General features: G+C 37.5%; 1 protein-coding gene and 1 pseudogene across 22 annotated transcripts in view; both read left to right on the top strand.

Annotated features, from left to right (window-relative positions):
• CEP295 (centrosomal protein 295) overlaps positions 1–22,124 on the top strand; it is a 257,489-nt gene that overhangs the window by 209,626 nt on the left and 25,739 nt on the right. For 20 of the 22 annotated variants that reach the window (XM_056794492.1, XM_056794503.1, XM_056794485.1 and 17 more), the window contains 6 exons: positions 4,868–5,008; positions 6,947–7,087; positions 9,009–9,149; positions 11,899–12,039; positions 14,182–14,325; positions 14,979–15,047. In XM_056794492.1, the coding sequence (XP_056650470.1) occupies positions 4,868–5,008; positions 6,947–7,087; positions 9,009–9,149; positions 11,899–12,039; positions 14,182–14,325; positions 14,979–15,047 (777 nt within the window). The remainder of the gene's footprint in view (positions 1–4,867; positions 5,009–6,946; positions 7,088–9,008; positions 9,150–11,898; positions 12,040–14,181; positions 14,326–14,978; positions 15,048–22,124) is intronic. The other 2 variants (XM_056794502.1, XM_056794488.1) reach the window with 1 other exon arrangement.
• Positions 16,452–22,046, top strand: LOC103095157 (catenin alpha-1-like; annotated as a pseudogene).

The raw sequence follows: 22,124 nt of genomic DNA, 5'->3' as shown, positions 1-22,124 counted from the left end.
CTCAAACTATACTATAAAGCAGTGATCATCAAAACAATTTGGTACTGGATAAGAGATAGAAAGGAGGATCAGTGGAATAGGCTTGGGGTAAATGACCTCAGCAAGGCAGTCTATAAGCCAAAGATCCCAGTTTTGGGGACCAAAACCCACTATTTTATAAAAAAAAAACTTCTGGGAAAATTGGAAGACAGTATAGGAGAGAATACATGTGGATCAACATCTCACACCCTACACCAAGATAAACTCAGAATGCGTGAATGACTTGAATATAAAGAAGGAAACTATAAGCAAATTAGTTGAACACAGAATAGTATCCTTGTCAGATCTTTGGGAAAGGAAAGACTTTAAAACCAAGCAAGAGCTAGAAAAAAAATCACAAAATGTAAAATCAGTAATTTTGATTACATCAAATTAAAAAGTTTTTGTACAAACAAAACAAATGCATTCAAAATTAGATGGGAAGCAACAAATTGGGAAATAATCTTCATTACAAAAACCTCTGACAAAGATCTAATTACCTAAATTTATAAAGAGCTAAACCAATTGTACAAAAAATCAAGCCATTCTCCAATTGATAAATGGGTAAGGGACATGAATAAGCAATTTTCAATTAAAGAAATCAAAACTATTAATAAGCACATGAAAAAAGTGTTCTAAATCTCTTATAATCAGAGAAATGCAAATCAAAAGAACTCTGAGTTATCAATCACCTCACACCTATCAGATTGGCTAACATGACAGCAAAGGAAAGTAATGAATGCTGGAGGGGATGTGGCTACGTTGGGGAAGTTAATGCATTGCTAGTGGAGTTGTGAATTGATCAACCATTCTGGAGGGCAATTTAGAACTGTGCCCAAAGGGCACTAAAAGACTGTCAGCCCTTTGATCCAGCCATAGCATTGCTGGGTTTGTACCCCAAAGAGATAATAAGGAAAAAGACATGTACAAAAATATTCATAGCTGTGCTCTTTGCAGTGGCAAAAAATTGGAAAATGAGGGGATGCCCTTCAATTGGAGAATGGCTGAACAAATTGTGGTATATGTTGGTGATGGAATACTATTGTGCTCAAAGGAATGATAAAGTGGAGCTATTCCATGGGAACTGGAACAACCTTCAGGAACTGATGCAGAGTGAGAGGAGCAGAACCAGGAAAACATTGTACACAGAGACTGATACACTGTGGTACAATCGAATGTAATGGGCTTCTCCATTAGTGGCAATGCCATCATCCTGAACAACTTGGAGGAATCTACGAGAAAAACCACTATCCACATTCAGAGGAAAAGCTGTGGGAGTAGAAACACCAAAGAAAAACAACTGCTTGAATACATGGGTCGAAGGGATATGATTGGGGATATAGACTCTAAATAAACATCCTAGTGCAAACACCAACAACATGAAACTAGGTTTTGATCAAGGACACAAGTAATACCCAATGAAATTGCGTGTCAGCTGCAGGAACAGTGGGTGGAAGGGAGGGAGGGAAATAATGTGATTATTGTAACCAAGAGATAATGTTCTAAATCGACTAAATAAACTAATTCAAATGGAAAAAAATAAATTTTAAAAAAAGATATGAGAAGAGAAGGGATGATCTGAAATAGTAGTAAGTATATAATGCATGCAACAGTAACATAACACTAACATAACAATAATACTGACACACTAGGAAAACAACATAACAGAGCAAAAGTAACAACATAACAGAACATAAACACAAAATATAAACATGGTTAGGTTATATTGAATCACTACTTAAATGAGTGAAACAATGTATAGTTAATGTACTAACATTGTTATAATTAGCTATAGATTAGTTACTAACAAAACAAAGTCAGATACTTATATTTAGTTTAAGTTTAGAAATCTAGTTAGACAGAAGAATATGATGATAGGGATTAGTTAGGTAGGATTAAGTAGATAAAATCAGAAAATTAGATACTTGTCATATATTACACAACACAAATAACATATGACATCACATGCAAATATATGTAAATAGTGTATATAATAGGATTATAAACTAATTGTATTATTGTATAAGTATATATACCATATGTAAAATATGTGTAAATAGGAAGTATATATATGTGCATGTGTATAGCATGCATGTATATATTATATATGTGTACTATATGTATATGTGTGTGTGTAAATTATGTACATAACTCACTTATATATATTGATACATGCATTTGCATAATTAAGTAATTTTTGGTTTGATTTTCAGTATAAAACTTATGCAATATGCTTTTTGTAATTTTCAAAAAATTTTTCTCTAAGTTTGATGTTAATGTACTACAATAGTCGTACAATGTTCTGTATTAGCTGATCAGATTTTTTGAGTTTGACTTTTGCATGGAAGTTGTGTTCATCTTTGTTTTGATGTTATTTGCTTGCTTTGCTTTCGCTTTTGTTTGACATTTGTACTTGTTCATTATTTAATTCATTTTCCTTTTTCTTTGTTAAATTCTCTATATAGGTTAGTATTACTTAGCTAAAGATAGTTGTGTGGGTTGTTTGTTATTTGGGGTAGATATCTTAATTTAGGTAATTAGTAAGTATTTTAGATTGTGCACAAATGCCAAAATAATATTTTCAACACAATTTGAGCTTTGTGCTAAGGGGGGACTGTAGTAAGCAGAGAAAAGACTGCATTTTGATTGACAGAGACATGTGATACAGAATCACATGAAAGCCTGGGTCAAGATTCCAAGGGGGGGAGTCCCAACTGAAAAATTGTCTTCTTGCTGAATATTTTGGGGGTATCTGTAATTTCACCTATCTATAAGATATCTGGCCTTTGTGCGATACCAGCTTGAGAAGAGAGACTGCTTGAACAGGCTGCTGGAAGCTAGAGTGAAGATCAAGGAAAGAACCATCAATCTCTATTGGGAAGTGATTTGGACTTAACTTACTTAGCTGAGGAAGTTGGTCAATGGGATAGTTATTAGGGGAAGTTAGTTTTGGGGATAAGATTAAGAAATTTCCCTTCTCCTTGTTACCCTCATTCCTATCCCATTTCCCCATTAATAAACTCAAAATATTTAGATGTTACCTCTTGTTTCTTCCCCTTAAACATCCCTAAATAACAAAGTCAATCCTTTTACCTACCTAATTAACTCCCTATCCCATACTCTTCATAGCAACTCTTCCAAATCTTTTCATCCCTTCTCAGATCTCCCATATCTTCCTCTCCTCCCTCTCACTTCAGCCGAGAATCTTTCCTCCTATTTTATTGACAAAATTGAGATCATTCATCCTTTTCTCCTCCACCTCCTCATCTTACATCAGCCAGATTCCTTCTAATTCTATCTCTTTTATTCATGTTTCTTATGAATGAGGGTCCCTCTCCTTGTGAAGGTAAGCCTGTCTACATCAACAACTGTTATACAGCTCAAATATGATAATGCATGTCATTTTTTTTTCCTTTTAAAAGTCTTATATGATGTCTTCTTGGCCTTTTGGCTAGGATCAAGTGAAAAGATGTATATATGTTTCAATTATTATTAAATGTCTTTTGACTTAAATAGGCCATTTCTTCTATTTAATTAGAATCAGGTCCTCAATAGCAATTTCCCATATCATTTTCTTCACATGTTAAACAAAATGTAAAGCAGACCAGAAGTTTGGATATCTGAAATGTACTATGGCTTAATTACCATGCTTAAGAACAAAACAAAACAAATCCAATTCTATTAAAAAATAATTTACAATCCCTAAAAATATAGTAAATGAAGGTATAAAAAAAGAATCCAACATGATCATCCAGAATTTATAATTGGATAGCAAATATGCTTTAATACTTGCAAAAAATAAGAATTAACCTTGCCACGAAGGTGCAAATAGGCCGTGACTCTGTCATTTCATCATACAGAAGAACTTTCTATAAAATACAAAATTTGGGGATAGTTAGGAGACATAGAAGGTAGAGTCAGGAGGACCAGATTCCAATCTGACCTCAGACAATTCCTAACTTTGTAATCCTGGCCTAGCCCTTGCCCTTCTGTATTTGAGTTCAGTAATTCATGAAGACCATCTCCTAAGACCTAAATGATTACAAACTTCATTGACAGGAGAGTACCTTTACTTCTAAGACTGTGAATAATAAGTACCAAACTGAGTACGTTAGAAATCTAAAGAAGCTGTTCTGCATGATCTGACTTTTGGTCTGACACATTTCTCACTTGCTATTATCTCCATTCATTAAGAAGAAGGAAAATTTATACTCTCACACTCCCAGTCATTCCATAACTCAGCTTTCATTGATTAGCTCACCTTACCTGCTGTGTTTTATTGTATTCTGAAAACCTTTTCATGCTATTTGTATCCTCATCACTCCATTCTTTCCCATCATGATTCCTCTTTCTTTCCTCAACCATTCTCCTAACTCCTGCTGTAGTTTACATCCTGAGAAGATCATGTATACCACCAATAGTAGTGAGACCACTGGCCACTCACTGCCCTTTGTCCATGATCAGTAAAGTACATCTGCCTGGGAGATGTGCCCACTCAGGATAGTTCTTACTATCCCCTTTGAGAGAGAACATTATTTAATCACTAGAAATAAAAAAGTGGAAAGGTTTAAGCTCAAGCAATAACTGGGTTATTTTTCCCTCTGTTCCTTTCCTAAATACAGGCATGCTATTTCTATGGTCTCCTAAAGTTTTGAGGAAGGAAAAGACAGGGGGCATGGTTCTTTTTCCTTTAATTTTTTTCAACTTCTCTTTTCTTTAGAAATTTCCATGTATAGATTATCTGGGTTATTGAATATATGAGGAGAAATATTTTATTTTATTTTCAAAAATACTGACATACTCAAAAAAGGTTTTAACTTGGCGATTTCTTATTTAATTTCTTCTTCAGGAGTCAGAGTTTGAACATAGTATCATAGAAGAACCAGAACTTACTTGGGGGAAGACAAGTAACATGAGTATTATAGATGCCGATTATGGAAAATGTATCCCAGAGGAAAACAAAATGAATGAATTAGAATCCAATTTTCGGGTAAGAATAAAAACTTTACCAATCTAATAAAACCCCATTTATTTGGTGTTCTGAAATACAACTCAGAACCAGGAAATAAGTACATGTCCTCCTGAACAAAGGCAAGAAAATTACACAATCATGCTAATATGATCTACAACAAATTTATATCACATAACCTCAAGTGAGTCTTTATTACTGCAAGGCCTTTTAACTACCTAATTAACTGCCTATCCCATATCCTTAACAACAGCTCTTCAAAACTTTTCATCCCTCTTCAAATCTACCATGTTGGGGACAGCTGGGTGATTCAATGGATTGAGAGTCAGGCCTAGAGACAGGAGGTCCTAGGTTCAAATCTAGCCTCAGAAACTTCCCAGCTGTGTGACCCTGGGCAAGTCACTTGCCTAGCCCTTACCACGCTTCTGCCTTGGAACCAATACGAGGTATTGATTCCAAGATGGAAGGTAAGGGTTTAAAAAAAAAATCATGTCTCTAATGAATGAGGGTCCCTCTCCTTGTGAAAGTAAACCTGTTTACATCAATAACTGTTATGAAGCTCAAATATGATAATAACGTCTCTTTTTTCATTTATGAAGTCCTATATGTGTGTCAGTTATTATTAAATGTCTTTTTACTTGATCAGACCATGTCTAATATTTAATTAGAACCAGGTTCTTAATAGCAATTTCCCTTGTCATTTTCTCCACATTTTCAATAAATTGTAAGACCAAATGTTGGGATATAGTATGTCTGAAAATTACTGCCTTAATGGCTATGTTTAAAAACAAAAGAAATCAAATTCTGTTTATAAATAATTTGTAATCTGCAAAAATAGTAAATAAAATACATAAAAAGCATCCAACAATTCAAGGTTGGTTTCATAACTGGGCAGTGAGTATGCTTTAATACTTAGAAAAATTCAAAATGAACCTTGTCATAAAGGAACAAATAGACTTTGATTGTGCCATTCCATCATACAGAAGATCCTTCCATAAAACACAAAATTTGGGGGCAGCTAGGAGGCATAGAGGGTAGAGTCAGGAGCACCTGGGTTCCTATCTGGATCCTGACAAGTCACTGAACGCTTTTTGCCAAGCTCTTGTCCTTCTGACTTGGATTTCAGCAACTCATAAAGACTATCTCCTAAGACCTAAATGATGACAAACCTCCAGGACAGGACAGTTCCTTCACTGCTAAGAGTAGAAATAAAAAGTGCCAAAGTCAGTACTTCAGAAATTTGAAGATCTGATCTGCATAATCTGACTTTTTGTCTAACACATTTCTGCCACTTCCTGTTATCTCCATTCCTTAGGGAGAAGGAGAATTTGTGCTTTCACATTCCCAGTCATTCCATAACTCAGTTTTTATTGATATTAATCCATCTTAACTGCTGTGTTTTAAAACTTTTTCATGCTATTTGTTCCCTTGTCACTTTATTCTTTCCTTTCATGATGCCTCTTTCTTTCCTGAACCATTCACCATATTCCTAATGTAGCATACATCCTGATAAAGCATGTATAACTCCAGCAGTAGTGAGATCAATGGCCACTGACCTTTTTCCATGGTCAGTAAAACACTTCTGCCTGGGAGATGTGAGTACTTAGGATAGGTGTTACTATCCCCTTTGAAAGAGAGCATTATTTAATTTTTAGAAGTTACAAGTGAAAGGTTTTTGCTCAAACAATAATTGGATTATTTTGCCCTCCGTTCCTATTATAAATATAGACATGCTATTTCTATTGGCCTCCTAGAGTTTTGAGGAAGGAGAAGACATTGAAAAGACATGGTTCTTTTTCCTTTAAATTTTTTTTTCAACTGACCTTTTTATTGACAATTTCCCTGTGTAGATTTCCTGCATTATTGAATATATAAGGAAAGCTATTTTATTTTATTTTCTGATATACTAAAAAAATGGAGGGTTTAAATTGGTGATTTTGGATTTAATTTCTTCTTCAGGAGTCAGAGTTTGAAGTTAGTATCATAGAAGAACCAGAGTTTACTTGGAAGAAGACTAGCAGCATCAGTATTATAGATATCAATTTGGTAACACATATCCAAGACGAAAATAAAATGAGTGAACTGGAATCCAATTTTCAGGTAAGAATAAAAACTTTACCAATCTAATAAAACCCAACTTATTTGGCATTCTGAAATATAGCTCAGGATAAGGAAATAAGTACATCTTCTACTGAAGAAAGGAAAGAAAATGACACAATCATGCCGACTTGTTTCAACCACTAATTTATATTACATTACCTCAACTGGGTCTTCATTGCTGCAAGGCAATCCTTTTACCTGCCTAATTAACTCCCTATCCCATACTATTCACAGCAGCTCTTCCAAATCTTTACATCCCTCTTCAGATCTCCCATATCTTCCTCTCCTCCCTCTTGCTTCAGATGAGAATCATTTTTCATGTATAACTGATAAAATTGAGGTCATTCATTCAGAGCTTCCTCTTTTTCCCTCCACCTTCTCATCTTACATCAGCCAGATTCCTTTTAATAATATATCCTCTCTGAATCATGTCTCTTATAAAGAAGGGTCCCTCTCCTTGTGAAGGAAAACCTGTTTATATCAACAATTGTTTTGAAGCTCAAATATGATAATACATGTCACTTATTTAAAAGTCCTCTATGTGTATCAGCTGTTAATAAATATCTTTTTACTTTAGCAGACCATTTCTTCTATTTAATTAGAATCAGGTCCTCAGAAATTTCCTTGTCATTTTCTCCACATTTTGAATGAATTGTAAGGCCAAATGTTGGGACGTAGTACATCTGAAAATTACTATACCTTAATGACTCTGTTTGAAAATGAAAGGAATCAAATTCTAATAATTTACAATCTACAAAAATTGTAAAAAAAATGCATAAAAAGAATCCAACAAGACCAGGTAGTCTGCATATCTGGACAGGGTGTATGCTTTAATAATTGGGAAAATTCATAATGAACTTTGTCAGGAAGGTACAAATAGACTGTGCTTGTGCCATTTCATCAAACAGAAGATCCTTTCATAAAACACAAAATTTGGGGGCAGCAAAGAGGCATAGAGGGTAGAGTTAGGAGCACCTGGGTTCCAATATGACCGTAGACAATTCTTAGCTTTGTGATCCTGACAAGTCACTGAACCCTTTTTGCCTAACCCTGACCCTTCCATCTTCAATTTCAGCTCTCTTGATGACCATCTCCTAAAACCTAAATGATTACAAACATCAGTGACAGAAGAGTGCATTCACTGAAAAAACTGTGAATAATAAGTACCAAAGTCTGTACTTTAGAAATCTGAAAAAGCTGGCCTGCATAATCTGACTTTTGGTCTGACACATTTCTGTCACTTCCTATTATCTCCATTCATAAAGGAGAAGGAGAATTTGTGCTCTCACATTCCCAGGCATCCCATAACTCAGCTTTTATTGATTAGCCTACCTTACCTGCTATGTTTTGTTATATTCTGAAAACTTTTTCATGCTTTTTGTACCCTCATCACTCCATTCTTTCCCATCATGATTCCTCTTTCTTTCCTCAACCATTCACCTAACTCCTGCTGTACTTTACATCCTGATAAGATCATGTATACCACCAATAGTAATGAGTCCACTGGCCACTCACTGCCCTTTTTTCATGGTCAGTGAAATACTTCTGCCTGGGAGATGTGGCTACTAAGGATAGGTTTTACTATCCTCTTTGAGAGAGAGCATTATTTAATATCAGAAGTAAAATATGGAACGTTTCTGCTAATGCAATAACTGGATTCATTTTTCTCTTTGTTTCTTTCCTAAATATTGGCATGCTATTTCTGTTGGGCTTCTAAAGTTTTAAGGAAGGACAGTGAGAGAACATGTTTTTTTTCCTTAAAATTTTTTCAGCTTTTCTTTTCTTTGGAAAATCACCTGTATAGATTACCTGGGTTATTGAATATATGAGGAGAAATATTTTATTTTATTTTCAAAAATAGTGATATATTTTTAAATGTTTTTTTTAAACTTGGTGATTTCTTATTTAATTTCTTCTTCAGGCATCAGAGTTTGAACATAGTATCATAGAAGAACCAAAGCTTACTTGGAGGAAGACTAGTAACCCCAGTATTCTAGATGTCAATTTAGTAACTCAATTCCATGAGGAAAACAAAATGAGTGAATTAGAGTCCAATTTTCAGGTAAGAATAAAAACTTTACCAATCTATTAAAATCCTACTTGTTTGGCATTCTGAAATACAACTAAAAACCAGGAAATCAGTATCTATCCTATTGAAAAAAAAATACAAGAAAATGACAAAATCATGTTGATTTGATCTACTTCAAGTTTACATTACATAACCTCAACTGGGTCTTCACTGCTGCAAGGCAGTTCTTTCACTTGCCTAATTAATTCACTATCCCATACCCTTCACAGCAGCTCCTCCAAACCTTTACATCCCTCTTCAAATCTCCCATATCTTCTCCTCCCTCTCACTTCAGCTGAGAACCTTTTTTCATGTTTAAATAAAAAATTGAAGTCATTCATCCAGAACTTCCTCTTTTTCCCTCTAATTTCTCATCTTACATCAGTCTGATTTCTTTTAATAATATCTACCCTCCCTCTAAATCATGAATGAGGGTCCCTCTGCTAGTGAAGGTAAATCTGTCTATATCAACAACTGTTATGGATCTCAAATACGATAATGCATGTCACTTTTTTTAATTTATAAAGTGCTATTTGTGTGTCCGTTATTATTAAAAGTCTTTTTACTTCAGCAGACCATTTCTTCTATTTAATTAAAATCTGGTCCTCAATAGTAATTTCCCTTGTCATTTTCTCCACATTTTAAATAAATTGTTAAGACCAAAGCTTGGATATAGTATATCTGAAAATCACTATGCCCTAATGATTCTGTTTGAAAATGAAAGAAACTGTATAAAAATAATATACAATCTGCAAAAATTGTAAAAAAAAAAACATAAAAAGAATCCAACAAGACCAGGTAGATTGCATACCTGGAGAGTGAGTATGTTTTAATACTTGGGAAAATTCATAATGAACCTTGTTGGGAAGGTACAAATAGACTGTGATAGTGCCATTCCAGTATACAGAAAATCTTTCCATAAAACACAAAATTTAGGGGCAGCTAAGAGGCATAGAGGGTAGAGCCAGGAGGACCTGGGTTCCAATCTGACCTCAGCCAATTCCTAACTTTGTGATCCTGAAAATTACTTAATCCTTTTTACCTAGCTCTTGCCCTTCTGTCTTTAAGTTCAGTAACTCACAAAGACCATCTCCTAAGCCCTAAATTATTCCAAACCTCCTTGACATGAGAGTGCCTTCACTGCTAAGACTGTGAATAATAAGTACCAAAGTGTAATAAAAATGTAAATCTGTGTGATACAATTTCTTGTTGCAATAACTGATGTACTCTGGCTTGTTACTAGAGAGAGCTGCTAAGAGGGACACACCTGAAGGTACCTAGTTACAATGGGGATAGCTGAGAGAGATAGATGCCACAAAGATAGAGGGATGTTGCCAAAGGGGAATGCTCTGGGGTATGCCTATAATCCCTATTGATGACTAGTAGATCAATATATTTCCTAACCTCCTCCTCCCCTTTGCCCCTTCCTTTCACCTCCCTTCACCTCCCAGTTTCTTCTTGAAGCCTTCAGCTTCTTCCCTCCCCCCTGAGTGAACTATAAAGATACTCTTTTCTTTTCCTTTTTCAAGTCAGGGGCTTTATGGGGAAACAGGATGGGAAACTGAGGTAAGAGGGATGAGGATTTCCCTAATATATAATGAGGGAGAATTTGAGGGTTTGGGAAAGTAGTCCAGTCACAACTGTGACAGAGGGACAATTAGAGAGATGGAGGGAGGACAACTGTTTAAAATCTTCTTTCTTCTTCAAAAAAGCCAACAAGGTCTCTCAGCCTAATTTCAGAAGTCCCCCCTCAAGGGTCCTTCAGACTGGGACAGAAGCTACAAAGATCAGTTCAGCTTCTTCTCCCTCAGCCAGCCACCAAGAGAAGTCTCTCCTTCAGCCTGGCTTTCCTCCAACTGTCTTTTCCTGGAAACATTCTGTTTGGAACCTTCTTCTTGATTGACAGACAGGTCCCCAGCCTTGTTTCTTGCATCTTTGGCTTGTCCTGCAAAACCTCTCTCTCGTCAAGCCACAAAAGTCAGTACTTTAGAAATCTGAAGTAGCTGACCTGCATCATCTGACTTTTGGTGTAACACCATTCTGTCACTTCCTGTTATCTCCATTCATTGGAGAGAAGGAAAATTTTTGCCCATACACTTGGTTATCCAATAACTCAGCTTTCATTGATATTAGCCTATCTTAACTGCTAGGTTTTATTGTAATCTAAAAACTTTTTCATGCTATTTGTACCCTTGTCACTCCATTCTTTTCCTTCATGATGCCTCTTTCCTTCCTGAACCATTCACCTTACTCCCACTGTAGCATGCATCCTGATAAGATCATGGATAGCACCAACAGTAGTAAGACCAGTGGCCACTGCCCTTTTTCCATAGTTAGTAAAATACTTCTGCCTGGGAGATGTGGCTACTCAGGATAGGCCTTACTATCTATCCCCTTTGAGAGAGAGCATTATTTAATCATCAGAAGTAAAAAGTGGAAGGTTTTTGCTCAAGCAATAATTGAATTATTCCTGCCTCTGTTCTTTTGCTAAATATTAGCATGTTATTTCTATCAGGCTCCTAGAGTTTTTAGGAAGGAGAAGATAGTGCGGGGACATAGTTCTTTTTCCTTTAAATTTTTTTTCAATTTGTCTTTTTTGTTTTGTAATTTCCCTGTATACATTTCCTGGAACATTGAATAGATAAGTAGAGATGTTGTATTTTATTTTGAGAAATAGTGATATGCTAAAAAAAAAAAGAGGGTTTTTTCAGCTTGGTCATTTCTTGTTTAATTGCTTCTTCAGGAATCAGAGTTCGAAGTTAGTATCATAGAAGAACCAGAGCTTACTTGGACGAAGGCTAGTAACATCAGTATGATAGTTGCTGATGTGATAAAGTGTATCCAAGATGAAAGCCAAATGAGTGAATTAGAATCCAATTTTCAGGTAAGGATAAGAACTTTACCAATCTAATAACATGCCACTTATTTGGCATTCTGAAATACAACTAAAACCAGGAAATAAGTATATGTTGTACTGAACAAAGGCAAGAAAATGACACAATCATGCTGACTTAATCTACTACAAATTTATAATACATAACCACAACTGGATCTTCATTGTTGCAAGGCAATCTTTTTACCTACCTAATTTACTCCCTAACCCATATCCTTCACAAAAGCTCATCTAAACCTTTTTATTTCTCTTCAGAACTCCCGTATCTTCCTATCCTCCCTCTCACTTGAGCTGAGAATCTTTCCTCATGTTTTATCAACAAAATTGAGATCATTCATCCTTTTCTCCTCTAACTCTTCATCTTACATCAGCCATATTCCTTTTAGTTCTATCTCCTCTTTTATTCATGTCTCTTATGATTAAAGGTCCCTCTCCCTGTGAAGGTAAACCTGTCTACATCCACAATTGTTACGAAGTTCAAATATGATAATGCATGTCATTTTTTTTTATTTTTAGAAATCCTATAATATATGTGTCAGTTATAATTAAATTTCTTTTTACTTCAGCAGACCATTCTAATTATTTAGAATCAGGTCCTTAATAGCAATTTCCCTTGTCTTTATCTTTACATTTTAAATAATTTGTAAGACCTAGTTTGGGATATAGTATATCTGAAAATTGCTATGCCCTAATTGCTGTGCTTAAAAACAAAAGGAATCAAATTATTTGATAAAATTACTTACAATCTGCAAAAAGAGTAAATTAAAGTACATTAAAAGAATCCAACAGGACCAGGTAGATTTCATAACTGGACAGTAGTGAGTATGCTTTATTATCTGGGAAAACTGAGAATGAAACTTGTCAGGAAGGTACTGCTTGTGCCATTTAATCATACAGAATATCCTTTCATTAAAACATATAATTTGGGGGCAGCTAGGAGGCATAGAGTGTAGAAACAGGACTCTGGGTTCCAATCTGACCTCAGACAATTCCCAGCTTTGTGACCTTGGGCAACTCATTGGACCCTATTTGCCTATTCTTTGCCCTTCTGTCTTTGAGTTCAGCAACTCATAAAGACCATCTCCTAAGACCTAAATGATTACAAGTTTCATTGACAGGAGAGTACCTTCACTGCTAAGAATGGGAATAAGTACTAAAGTCAGTACTTTAGAAATTTGAAGAATCTGGACTGCATAATCTGACTTTTGGTCTGACACATTTCTGTCACTTCCTGTTGTCTCCAATCATTAGAGAGAAGGAGAATTTGTGTTCTCACATTCCCAGTCATCCCATAACTCAACTTTTATTGATATTAGCCCATCTTAATTGCTGTTTTATTATAATTCTGAAAACTTTTTCATGCTCTTTGTACCCTCATCACTTCATTCCTTCCCTTCATGATGCTTCTTTCTTTCCTCAACCATTTACCTTACTCCTACTATAGTATATATCTTGCTAAGATCATGTATACCTCCAAGAGTAGTGAGACCACTGGCCACTGCCCTTTTTCCATCATCAGTAATATATTTCTTTTTTTTTTTAAACCCTTACCTTCAGTCTTGGAGTCAATATTGTGTATTGACTCCAAGGCAGAAGAGTGGTAAGGGCTAGGCAATGGGGGTCAAGTGACTTGCCCAGGGTCACACAGCTGGGAAGTGTCTGAGGCCAGATTTGAACGTAGGACCTCCCGTCTCTAGGCCTGACTCTCAATCCACTGAGCTACCCAGCTGCCCCAGTAATATATTTCTGCCCAGGATATCTGGCAACTCAGAATAAGTCTTACTATGCTCTTGGAGATAGAGCTTTATTTAATCATCAGAAGTAAAAAATGGAAGGTTTTTGCTCAAGCAATAACTGGATTATTTCTTCCTCTATTCCTTTCCTAAATATAGGCATGCTACCTCTGTTGGATCCTAAGAGTTTTAAGGAAGGAGAAGAGAATGAAGGGACATGTTTCTTTTTCCTTAAAATTTTTCTCAACTTCTCTTTTCTTTGGCAATCTCCCAGTTTAATTTTTCCTGGGATATTGAATAGACAAGAGAAATGTTTTATTTTATTTTGTGAAATAGTCATATCCTTAAAAAGATGGTTTTTTTTTAAACTTGGTGATTTCTCATTTAATTGATTCTTCAGGCATCAGAGTTTGAAGCTAATATCAAAGAAGAATCAGAGTTTACTTGGAAGAAGACTAAAAACAACATCATTATTATAGATGTTGATTTGGTAACACATATCAAAGACAAAAACAAAATGAAGGAATTAGAATCCCATTTTCAGGTAAGGATAAAAACTTTAGCTATCGAATAATACCCTTTATTTGGCATTCTGAAATACAACTAAGAACCAGGAAATAAGTACATGGATTACTGAGCAAAGGCAGGAAAATCACACCATCATGCTGACTTGATCTACTACAAATTGTAAAAAAAAAAAAAGGAGGCTTTCCTTCTTTTTTTAATGGAGAGGGGTTGATGGTTTGTCTCACTGGAAAGAGGTAATCCCCAGTGAAACAGTTGAGTGGACCAAATGGTGAGGGAAAATATGGAGGTTGAGGTGAACCCTCGTGAAGGAGGGAAATTGGCAAGATCTCCCCCTCCTTAGGTGAACTAAAGCAGGAGATTGAGGTTACCTCTAGAGAGAAAGAAAGATTTTCTCCTTTCTCAAGGGATATTTTAACAAACTGTATCTTTTGAGCACTAAAGAGAACAGAAGCTGAGGGAAGAAGATGTCTGTTTCCCTTTTCAGCTGTCTCTGAGAAAGGTTTGTACTCAACCTTCCTCGCTGGAGATTGTGACAGACTTAGTCTGATCTTGCCATTTGACTAGACAGAATTCAGCCTTGAATCCTGATCTCAATTGCCCAACACCCCTCTAATTAATAAGTTAAGCCAAACCCAGATCTGACTTAACTAAAGGTTTTATTTTTGAAAGGGTCATGTGTGGAAGGAACATGGAAGTAGGTTGCCCTGTCAAGTTAACCCCCAGCAGCTGGATCAAGAGGTAGGACTCCAAGCCTCAAAGGCCTCAGCCCTTTTTCCAGCTGTCTGCTCTCTTTATCGCTAAGCTAAAGTATCTTATCACTAAATCCTAAAACTGCACAATGAAGGATAGGAGAGACCAGGAAAAGAAAGAGGGCATTGATTTTTAGCCCCTCCTCAGAAACATATCTCCATGGCAGGTACAAGAAGCATGGAATGGATTTTCTTTGAGAGAATATAGCTTCAGCAGTCAAAGGCAGGAAGTCTAGATCTTCTGATGGCTTTGGGGAATCCCTCAGCCCCTCAAAAATAAACTTTCCAGCTCACCCTCCTGAATCTGAATACTTGGGGCTCACTAGAATCTCCCCCAGTCAATGGTTCTCTCCCACAATCCTTCACTGTCCTCAACTGTCATTCAGCTGCTGTCCATCATTGTAGAATTACAAAAAGTGGGTCTCTCTTTCCAATCCCCACAAAATTTATATTACATACCCTGAACTGGGTCTTCATTGCTGCAAGACAATCCTTTTACCTACCTAATTATCTCCCTAACCCATACCCTTCACAGCAGCTCTTCCAAACCTTTACATCCCTCTTCAGATCTCCCATATCTTCCTCTCCTCCCTCTCACTTCAGCTAAGAAACTTTCCTCATGCTTTATTGACAAAATTGAGATCATTCATCCTTTTCTCCTCTTAACTTCTCATCTTACATCATCCAGATTCCTGCTAATTCTATCTCGTATTTGAATCATGTCTCTTATGAATTAGGATTCCTCTCCTTGTGAAGTTAAATCTGTCTACATCAACAAATGTTATGAAACTCAAATAAAATAATGCATGTTATTTTTAAAATTTAAATGTCCTATATATGTGTCAGTTAATATTAAGTGCATTTTTACTTCATCAGACCATTTCTTCTCTAATTAGAATCAGGGCCTCAATAGCAATTTCTCTTGTCATTTTCTCCACATGTTAAATAAACTGTAAAGCAAACTAGAAATTTGGGTCTGAAAATAACTGTCTTAATTGCTATGCTGAAAAACAAAAGGTTTCCAATTCTTTAAAAAATAATATAGATCCCTTCTCTAAATTCTTCCAGGGATTAGCTTCTCCTCCCCTTCCCACTTTAACTTCTTTCTCATCCCTTGGGACTACAGTTCTGGGCTTAAGGAGTTTATTTCAAGGGAGCACCTCATCAGTTGGCCCGTACCTCCCAGAGAAGTGTGCATAGTCCTCTTTGCTGCTAGGGAAAAGTCAGGGAGATGGCGCCGAGCGGGCATGGCCGGGAGCGGCCGCGGGAGGAGGAGCCGGTGGGGGGGGGGGGGGGGCAGCCGCGGTGGCCGGGAAGGGAAGGTGGGCGGTGCCGGGAAGAGCCTGAAGCGGGGCGGCGAGAGAGGTGCGGGGGGCCGGGGAGGGGCAGAGGGGCAGAGGCGCGGGCCATGGCCCATTTCCTCTTCGGGAGTCAAGACGGGAGACAAAGCGGCTGCGGTGTCGGTGGCAGCGCCTGGCGTAGGGGCCTTGGGATCCTCCTCCGTTCTCACCCCCCTCACCCCAGAAAGGACTGTACACGCAGGCAACCTAAACTTCAAATGGGACCCCAAAAGTCTGGAGATAAGGACTCTTGCAGTTGAAAGACTTTTCGAGCCTCTTGAGACTCAGGTTACAACATTGGTAACCACCAGTAACAAGGGACCCTCAAACAAGAAAAGAGGCCGCTCTAAGAAGGCAGCATCACTTGAACAAGCAACTGAGAATTTCTTGGGAAAGGGAGATAAAATGGCCTAGGAGAGTCAGTTTCCCCCAAGGAGGAACTTGTGGCTGCTGTAGAAATGTTCGCAAACAAGGTGATTTAATGAAGAGTGCTTCTGGAGAATTTGCAGATGATCCCTGTTCTTCAGTGAAGCGGGGCAACAAGGCGGCTCCTTGCTCTCAGCTGTTACCAGATTGCTTATTTTGGCAGACACGGCAGATGTCTACAAGTTACTTGTTCAGCTGAAAGTTGTGGAAGATGGTATCTTGAAACTTAGAAATGCTGGCACAGAGCAAGATTTAGGCATACAATATAAAGCCCTAAAACCTGAAGCGGGTAAGTTGAACATTATGGCAGCCAAAAGGCAACAGAGACTGAAAGAGGTGGGCCATTGGGATCAAATGGCTGCAGCCAGAGGAATAGTACAGAAGAACATTCCAATCCTGTATACAGCTGCCCAAGCCTGCCTTCAGCACCCTGATGTAGCTGCTTACAAAGCCAACAGGGACTTGATATATAAGCAGTTGCAACAAACTGTTACTGGGATCTCCAATGCAGCCCAGGCCACAGCTTCTGATGAAGCTTCCCAGCAGCAGGGAGGAGGAGGAGGAGAATTGGCATATGCACTCAATAACTTTGATAAACAAATAATTGTTGACCCTTTGAGCTTCAGTGAGGAGAGATTCAGGCCTCTGGAGGAGTGCCTGGAGAGTATCATCAGTGGATGCAGCCCTAATGGCAGATTCATCTTGTACTCGTGGTGATCGGCTGAAATGGATTGTTGCAGAGTGCAATGCAGTTCAGCACACCTTACAGAATCTACTTTCTGAATACATGGGGAATGTTGGATGTAAAGAAAGAAGTGATGCTCTTAATTCTGCAATAGACAAAATGACAAAAAAGACCAGGGATTTACGAAGACAGCTCTGCAAAGCTGTCATGGACCATGTTTCGGATTCATTCTTGGAAACTAATGTGCCACTTTTGGTATTGGTTGAGGTTGCAAAGAATGGAAATGAGAAAGAAGTTAAAGAGTATGCTCAAGTTTTCCTTGAACATGATAACAAACTAATTGAGGTTGCTAACTTAGCCTGTTCTATTTCAAACAATAAAGAAGGTGTGAAGCTGGTTCGAATGTCAACAAGCCAACTGGAAGCCCTCTGTCCTCAGGTTATTAATGCTGCATTGGCTTTGGCTGCAAAACCACAAAGTAAACTGGCCCAAGAGAACATGGATCTTTTTAAAGAACAGTGGGAAAAGCAAGTCCAGGTTCTAACAGACGCTGCTGATGACATAACTTCCACTGAATGTAAACAAATGTGTAATTGTTCTTCAAGAAAAAGATGTTGATGGTCTAGACCACACTGCGGGTGCCATTTGGGGTCTGGCAGCCAGAGTCATTCATGTCATCACTTCAGAGATGGATAACTATGAATCCGGGGTCTATGCTGAAAAGGTTCTTGAGGCCACCAGACTGCTTTCTAATACAGTTATGCCATGTTTTACTGAACAAGTGGAAGCTGCTGTGGAAGCTCTCAGTTCTGATCCTGCCCAACAGATGGATGAAAATAAGTTTATTGATGCCTCACGATTGGTCTATGATGGCATTCAGGATAGTAGAAAAGCTGTGCTGATGATAAGGACTCCTGAAGAGTTAGGTGATTCTGACTTTGAGACTGAAGACTTTGATGTTAGAAGTAGAACAAGCATCCAGACTAAAGATGATCAACTTATTGCTGTTCAAAGTGCACGAGCTATCATGGCTCAGCTTCCCCAAGGCTAAAATTGCTGAGCAGATGGCCAGCTTCCAGGAAAAGAAGAGCAAACTGGATGCCAAAGTGTCCAAATGGGATAACAGTGGCAATGACATCATTGTCCTGGCCAAACAGATGTACATGATCATGATGGAGATGACCGATTTCACCAGAGGTAAAGAACCACTCAAAAATACATCAGATGTGATTAGTGCAACTAAGAAAATTGCTGAAGCAGGATCAAGGATGGATAAGTTGGGAAGAACCATTGGGACCATTGTCCAGACTCCGCCTACAAATAGGACCTCCTCGCATATCTGCAGCGCATTGCTCTGTACTGCCATCAGCTTAACATCTGCAACAAAGTCAAGGCAGAGGTTCAGAACCTGGGTGGGGAGCTTGTTTTCTCTGGGGTGGACAGCGCCATGTCCCTGATCCAGGCAGCCAAGAACCTGATGAATGCTGTGGTTCAAACTGTGAAGGCCTCATATGTGGCCTCCACCAAGTACCAGAAATCACAGGGAATGGCTTCCCTCAACATCCCTGCTGTCTCCTGGAAGATGAAGGCTCCAGAAAAGAAGCCGCTGGTGAAGAGAGAGAAGCAGGATGAAACCCAAACGAAAATCAAGCAGGTATCTTAGAAGAATCATGTGAATCCTGTTCAGGCCCTCAGTGAGTTCAAGGCCATGGACAGTATCTAGAGGGCCCCACTGCACCCCTGCCTACACTGTCTTCTGCAAACTACCTCTCCTTCAAATGACTTCTGTGAATCAAATGTATGTACTTAATGTAATGTTGGTATTAAATGGTATGGAAATGTAGATTTTTTTTTTAAAACCTGACCATGTTATGCCAGTAAGAGAACAAGCTTGGATTTCAGTCAAGGATGCTTTTTAGATTCCAGAAGCATGACTTCTAGTTGCATTTTTAAAAAAACATAAGCTCGAAGAAAAACAAAGAATAACCAAAGAGATTAACACCATTAAATCATCATGTCTCAGTGATTGAAGGTTTGTGTCTCATCGGTGAACAAGTAGGAACAGTTACTTTTACTATTCAGGAGGGGGAATTAGTTTGAAATATATCTGCACATACCATATTATACAACTTTCTAACTCAAAGCTTTTATATTTGGAAGAGAGCACTGAGGTACATTCTACTGTGGAGAAGGCCATCTTCAAAGAAACCAGTTGGGGCAGATAGATTGTTAGGAAATGATAAAAACAACTGCCAGCTCCTTGGCCTGCCTCCTTGGGCATCTCAGGGAGCCACATGTTTGCTAAGGATGGCAGCGACCCTTGTGTGAGGGACTTTATGTATGTCTGCAAAAATGACAATCTTTAAGAAATTCAGTAAAACATAATGCATCATGAAGATAACTGATTATTCTCTTTAGGACACAGGATAAGAATTTTAATGCTTGGCTACAAATTACTAATGTACTTTGCTGCAGGACATTAATAAAATTGCTCTTTCCAGCTGGTGTGTTGTGGTGCTGTAATAGTAACTTTTTTTTTGCTTTCTCCCTGTATTCAAATGCAAATTTGTCATTGTGTTCATTTCTAATAATTACAGTGTTTCCTGCCTTGCGCTTGTAAAAGAAACCTTGCAAAATAGTGTTTGTTCAGGCAATAATTTCAACTTTACATTATTTGTGATTAGCTACAAGGTATAATTTTACTGTCTTATTTAAATTTTAAGAATTTGAATATTTTTACACCAACTTTTCCCAATAAAGTACATGATGAAATCAAGCCCAAAAAAGTAATATATAATATCTGCAAAAATATTAAGTAAAGGCATAAAAAAAGAATCTAACATGACTCTCAAGAATGTATAACTGGATAACAATCATGTGGTGTTTGAGTTTGGGGGAAGCTTGCACTCCCAGAAATCACTCTAATGAGCAGAGAAGAGACTTACATGAGATGCTGGCAGAAAAAAAAAGCAGCTTTATTTGGAAAAAACAGTGGACAGTAATGAAGGGTAGAAGGGAGGGGAAGGGAAGGAAAAGGGATTCTGTCCACACAAGCTGCTTTCTCTAGGCAAAAATATCCTCTCTCCTTCAAGGTACCATCACAACTTTTGTATTAATCCTGACATAAGATTCTCCTCCATCCCTCTATCCAAACCCATGAGGTGGGGCAAAAGGGGGTTGTGATGATTAAAATATTGAGAACATGATTTTCAACATTATGTACCCCAAAAGACCCCCATGACAAAGAAAAACAACCACCACCACCAAATCCATGATTATCATGGGATTTTCCACTTAGGACAGGAAAGATACAATTGAAACTCGCTATTTCTTCATATCTTGCCACTCTTCCTAGAGTAGGCATGTTTCCCAGGATACAGATAAATTCTTCTTAAGGTTTTTGAAAACAGATCAAGAAACTAAGCCAAAAATTTTATTGGAGGTGAGGGTAGTTTTAGTTTAAGGAATAATAATTAATAGTAACTGGTCTTGAAAATTTGAGTTACAAGCCAAATACTGCTCTGAGAATTACACACTGAATCTAATTGCACATACCTGGGAGAAATCAGAATCCTTGTCAGGAAAGTACAAATAGACTATGATTGTGTCATTTCATCACACAGAAGATCCCTTGATAAATCACAAAATTTGGGGCATCAAGGTGGCATAGAGGATAGAGTCACGAGGACCTGGATTCCAATTTGACCTTGTGACCCTGCACGTGGTTAACTTAACCCTATTAACCTAGCCTTTGCCCTTCAGTCTTCAATTTCATCAGTTCATGAAGACCATCTCCTAAGACCTAAATGATTACAAACTTCATTGATAGGAGAGAAACCTTCACTGTAAAAAATGGGAATAATAAGTACCAGAATCTGTACTTTGGAAATCTGAAGAATCATGCCTGCATGATCTGACACATTTCTGTCACTTGCTGTTATTTCCATTCATTAGGAAGCAGGAGAATTTGTGATCTCACACTCCCAGTCTTCTATAACTCAGCATTTATTGATAGTAGTCCATCTTAACTGCTGTGTTTTATTGTAGTCTGAAAACTTTTTCATGCTATTTGTACCCTCATCCCTCCATTCTTTCCATTCACGATGCCTCTTTTTTTCCCCCTGAACCATTGACCTTACTCCCACTGAAACATACATCCTGATAAGATCATATATACCTCCAACAGAAGTGAGACCACTGGCCACTGCTCTTTTCCATGGTCAGTAAAATACTTCTCCCTGGTAGATATGCCAACTGAAGAGAAGTCTTACTATCCCCTTTGAGAGAGAACATCATTTAATCATCACAAGTAAAAAGTGGAAGATTTTTGCTCATGCAATAACTGGATTATTTTTTCCTCTGTTCCTTTCTTAAATATTGGCATGATATTTCTGTTGGGCTCCTAGAATTTTGAGGAAGAAGAAGACAATGAGGGGACATGGTTCTTTTTCCTTTGATTTTTTTTCAGATGGTGTTTTCTTTGGCAATTTTCATGTATAGATTTCCTGGGATATTGAATAGATGAGTAGAGATGTTTTATTTTATTTTAAGAAATAGCCATATAATAAAAAGGAATGATTTCTTAAATCCAGTGATTTCATATTTAATTCATTCT

Source organism: Monodelphis domestica, chromosome 4, assembly GCF_027887165.1.
Source record: "Monodelphis domestica isolate mMonDom1 chromosome 4, mMonDom1.pri, whole genome shotgun sequence".
NCBI lineage: Eukaryota > Metazoa > Chordata > Mammalia > Didelphimorphia > Didelphidae > Monodelphis > Monodelphis domestica.
This window is presented reverse-complemented; position numbering and strand designations above follow the sequence as displayed.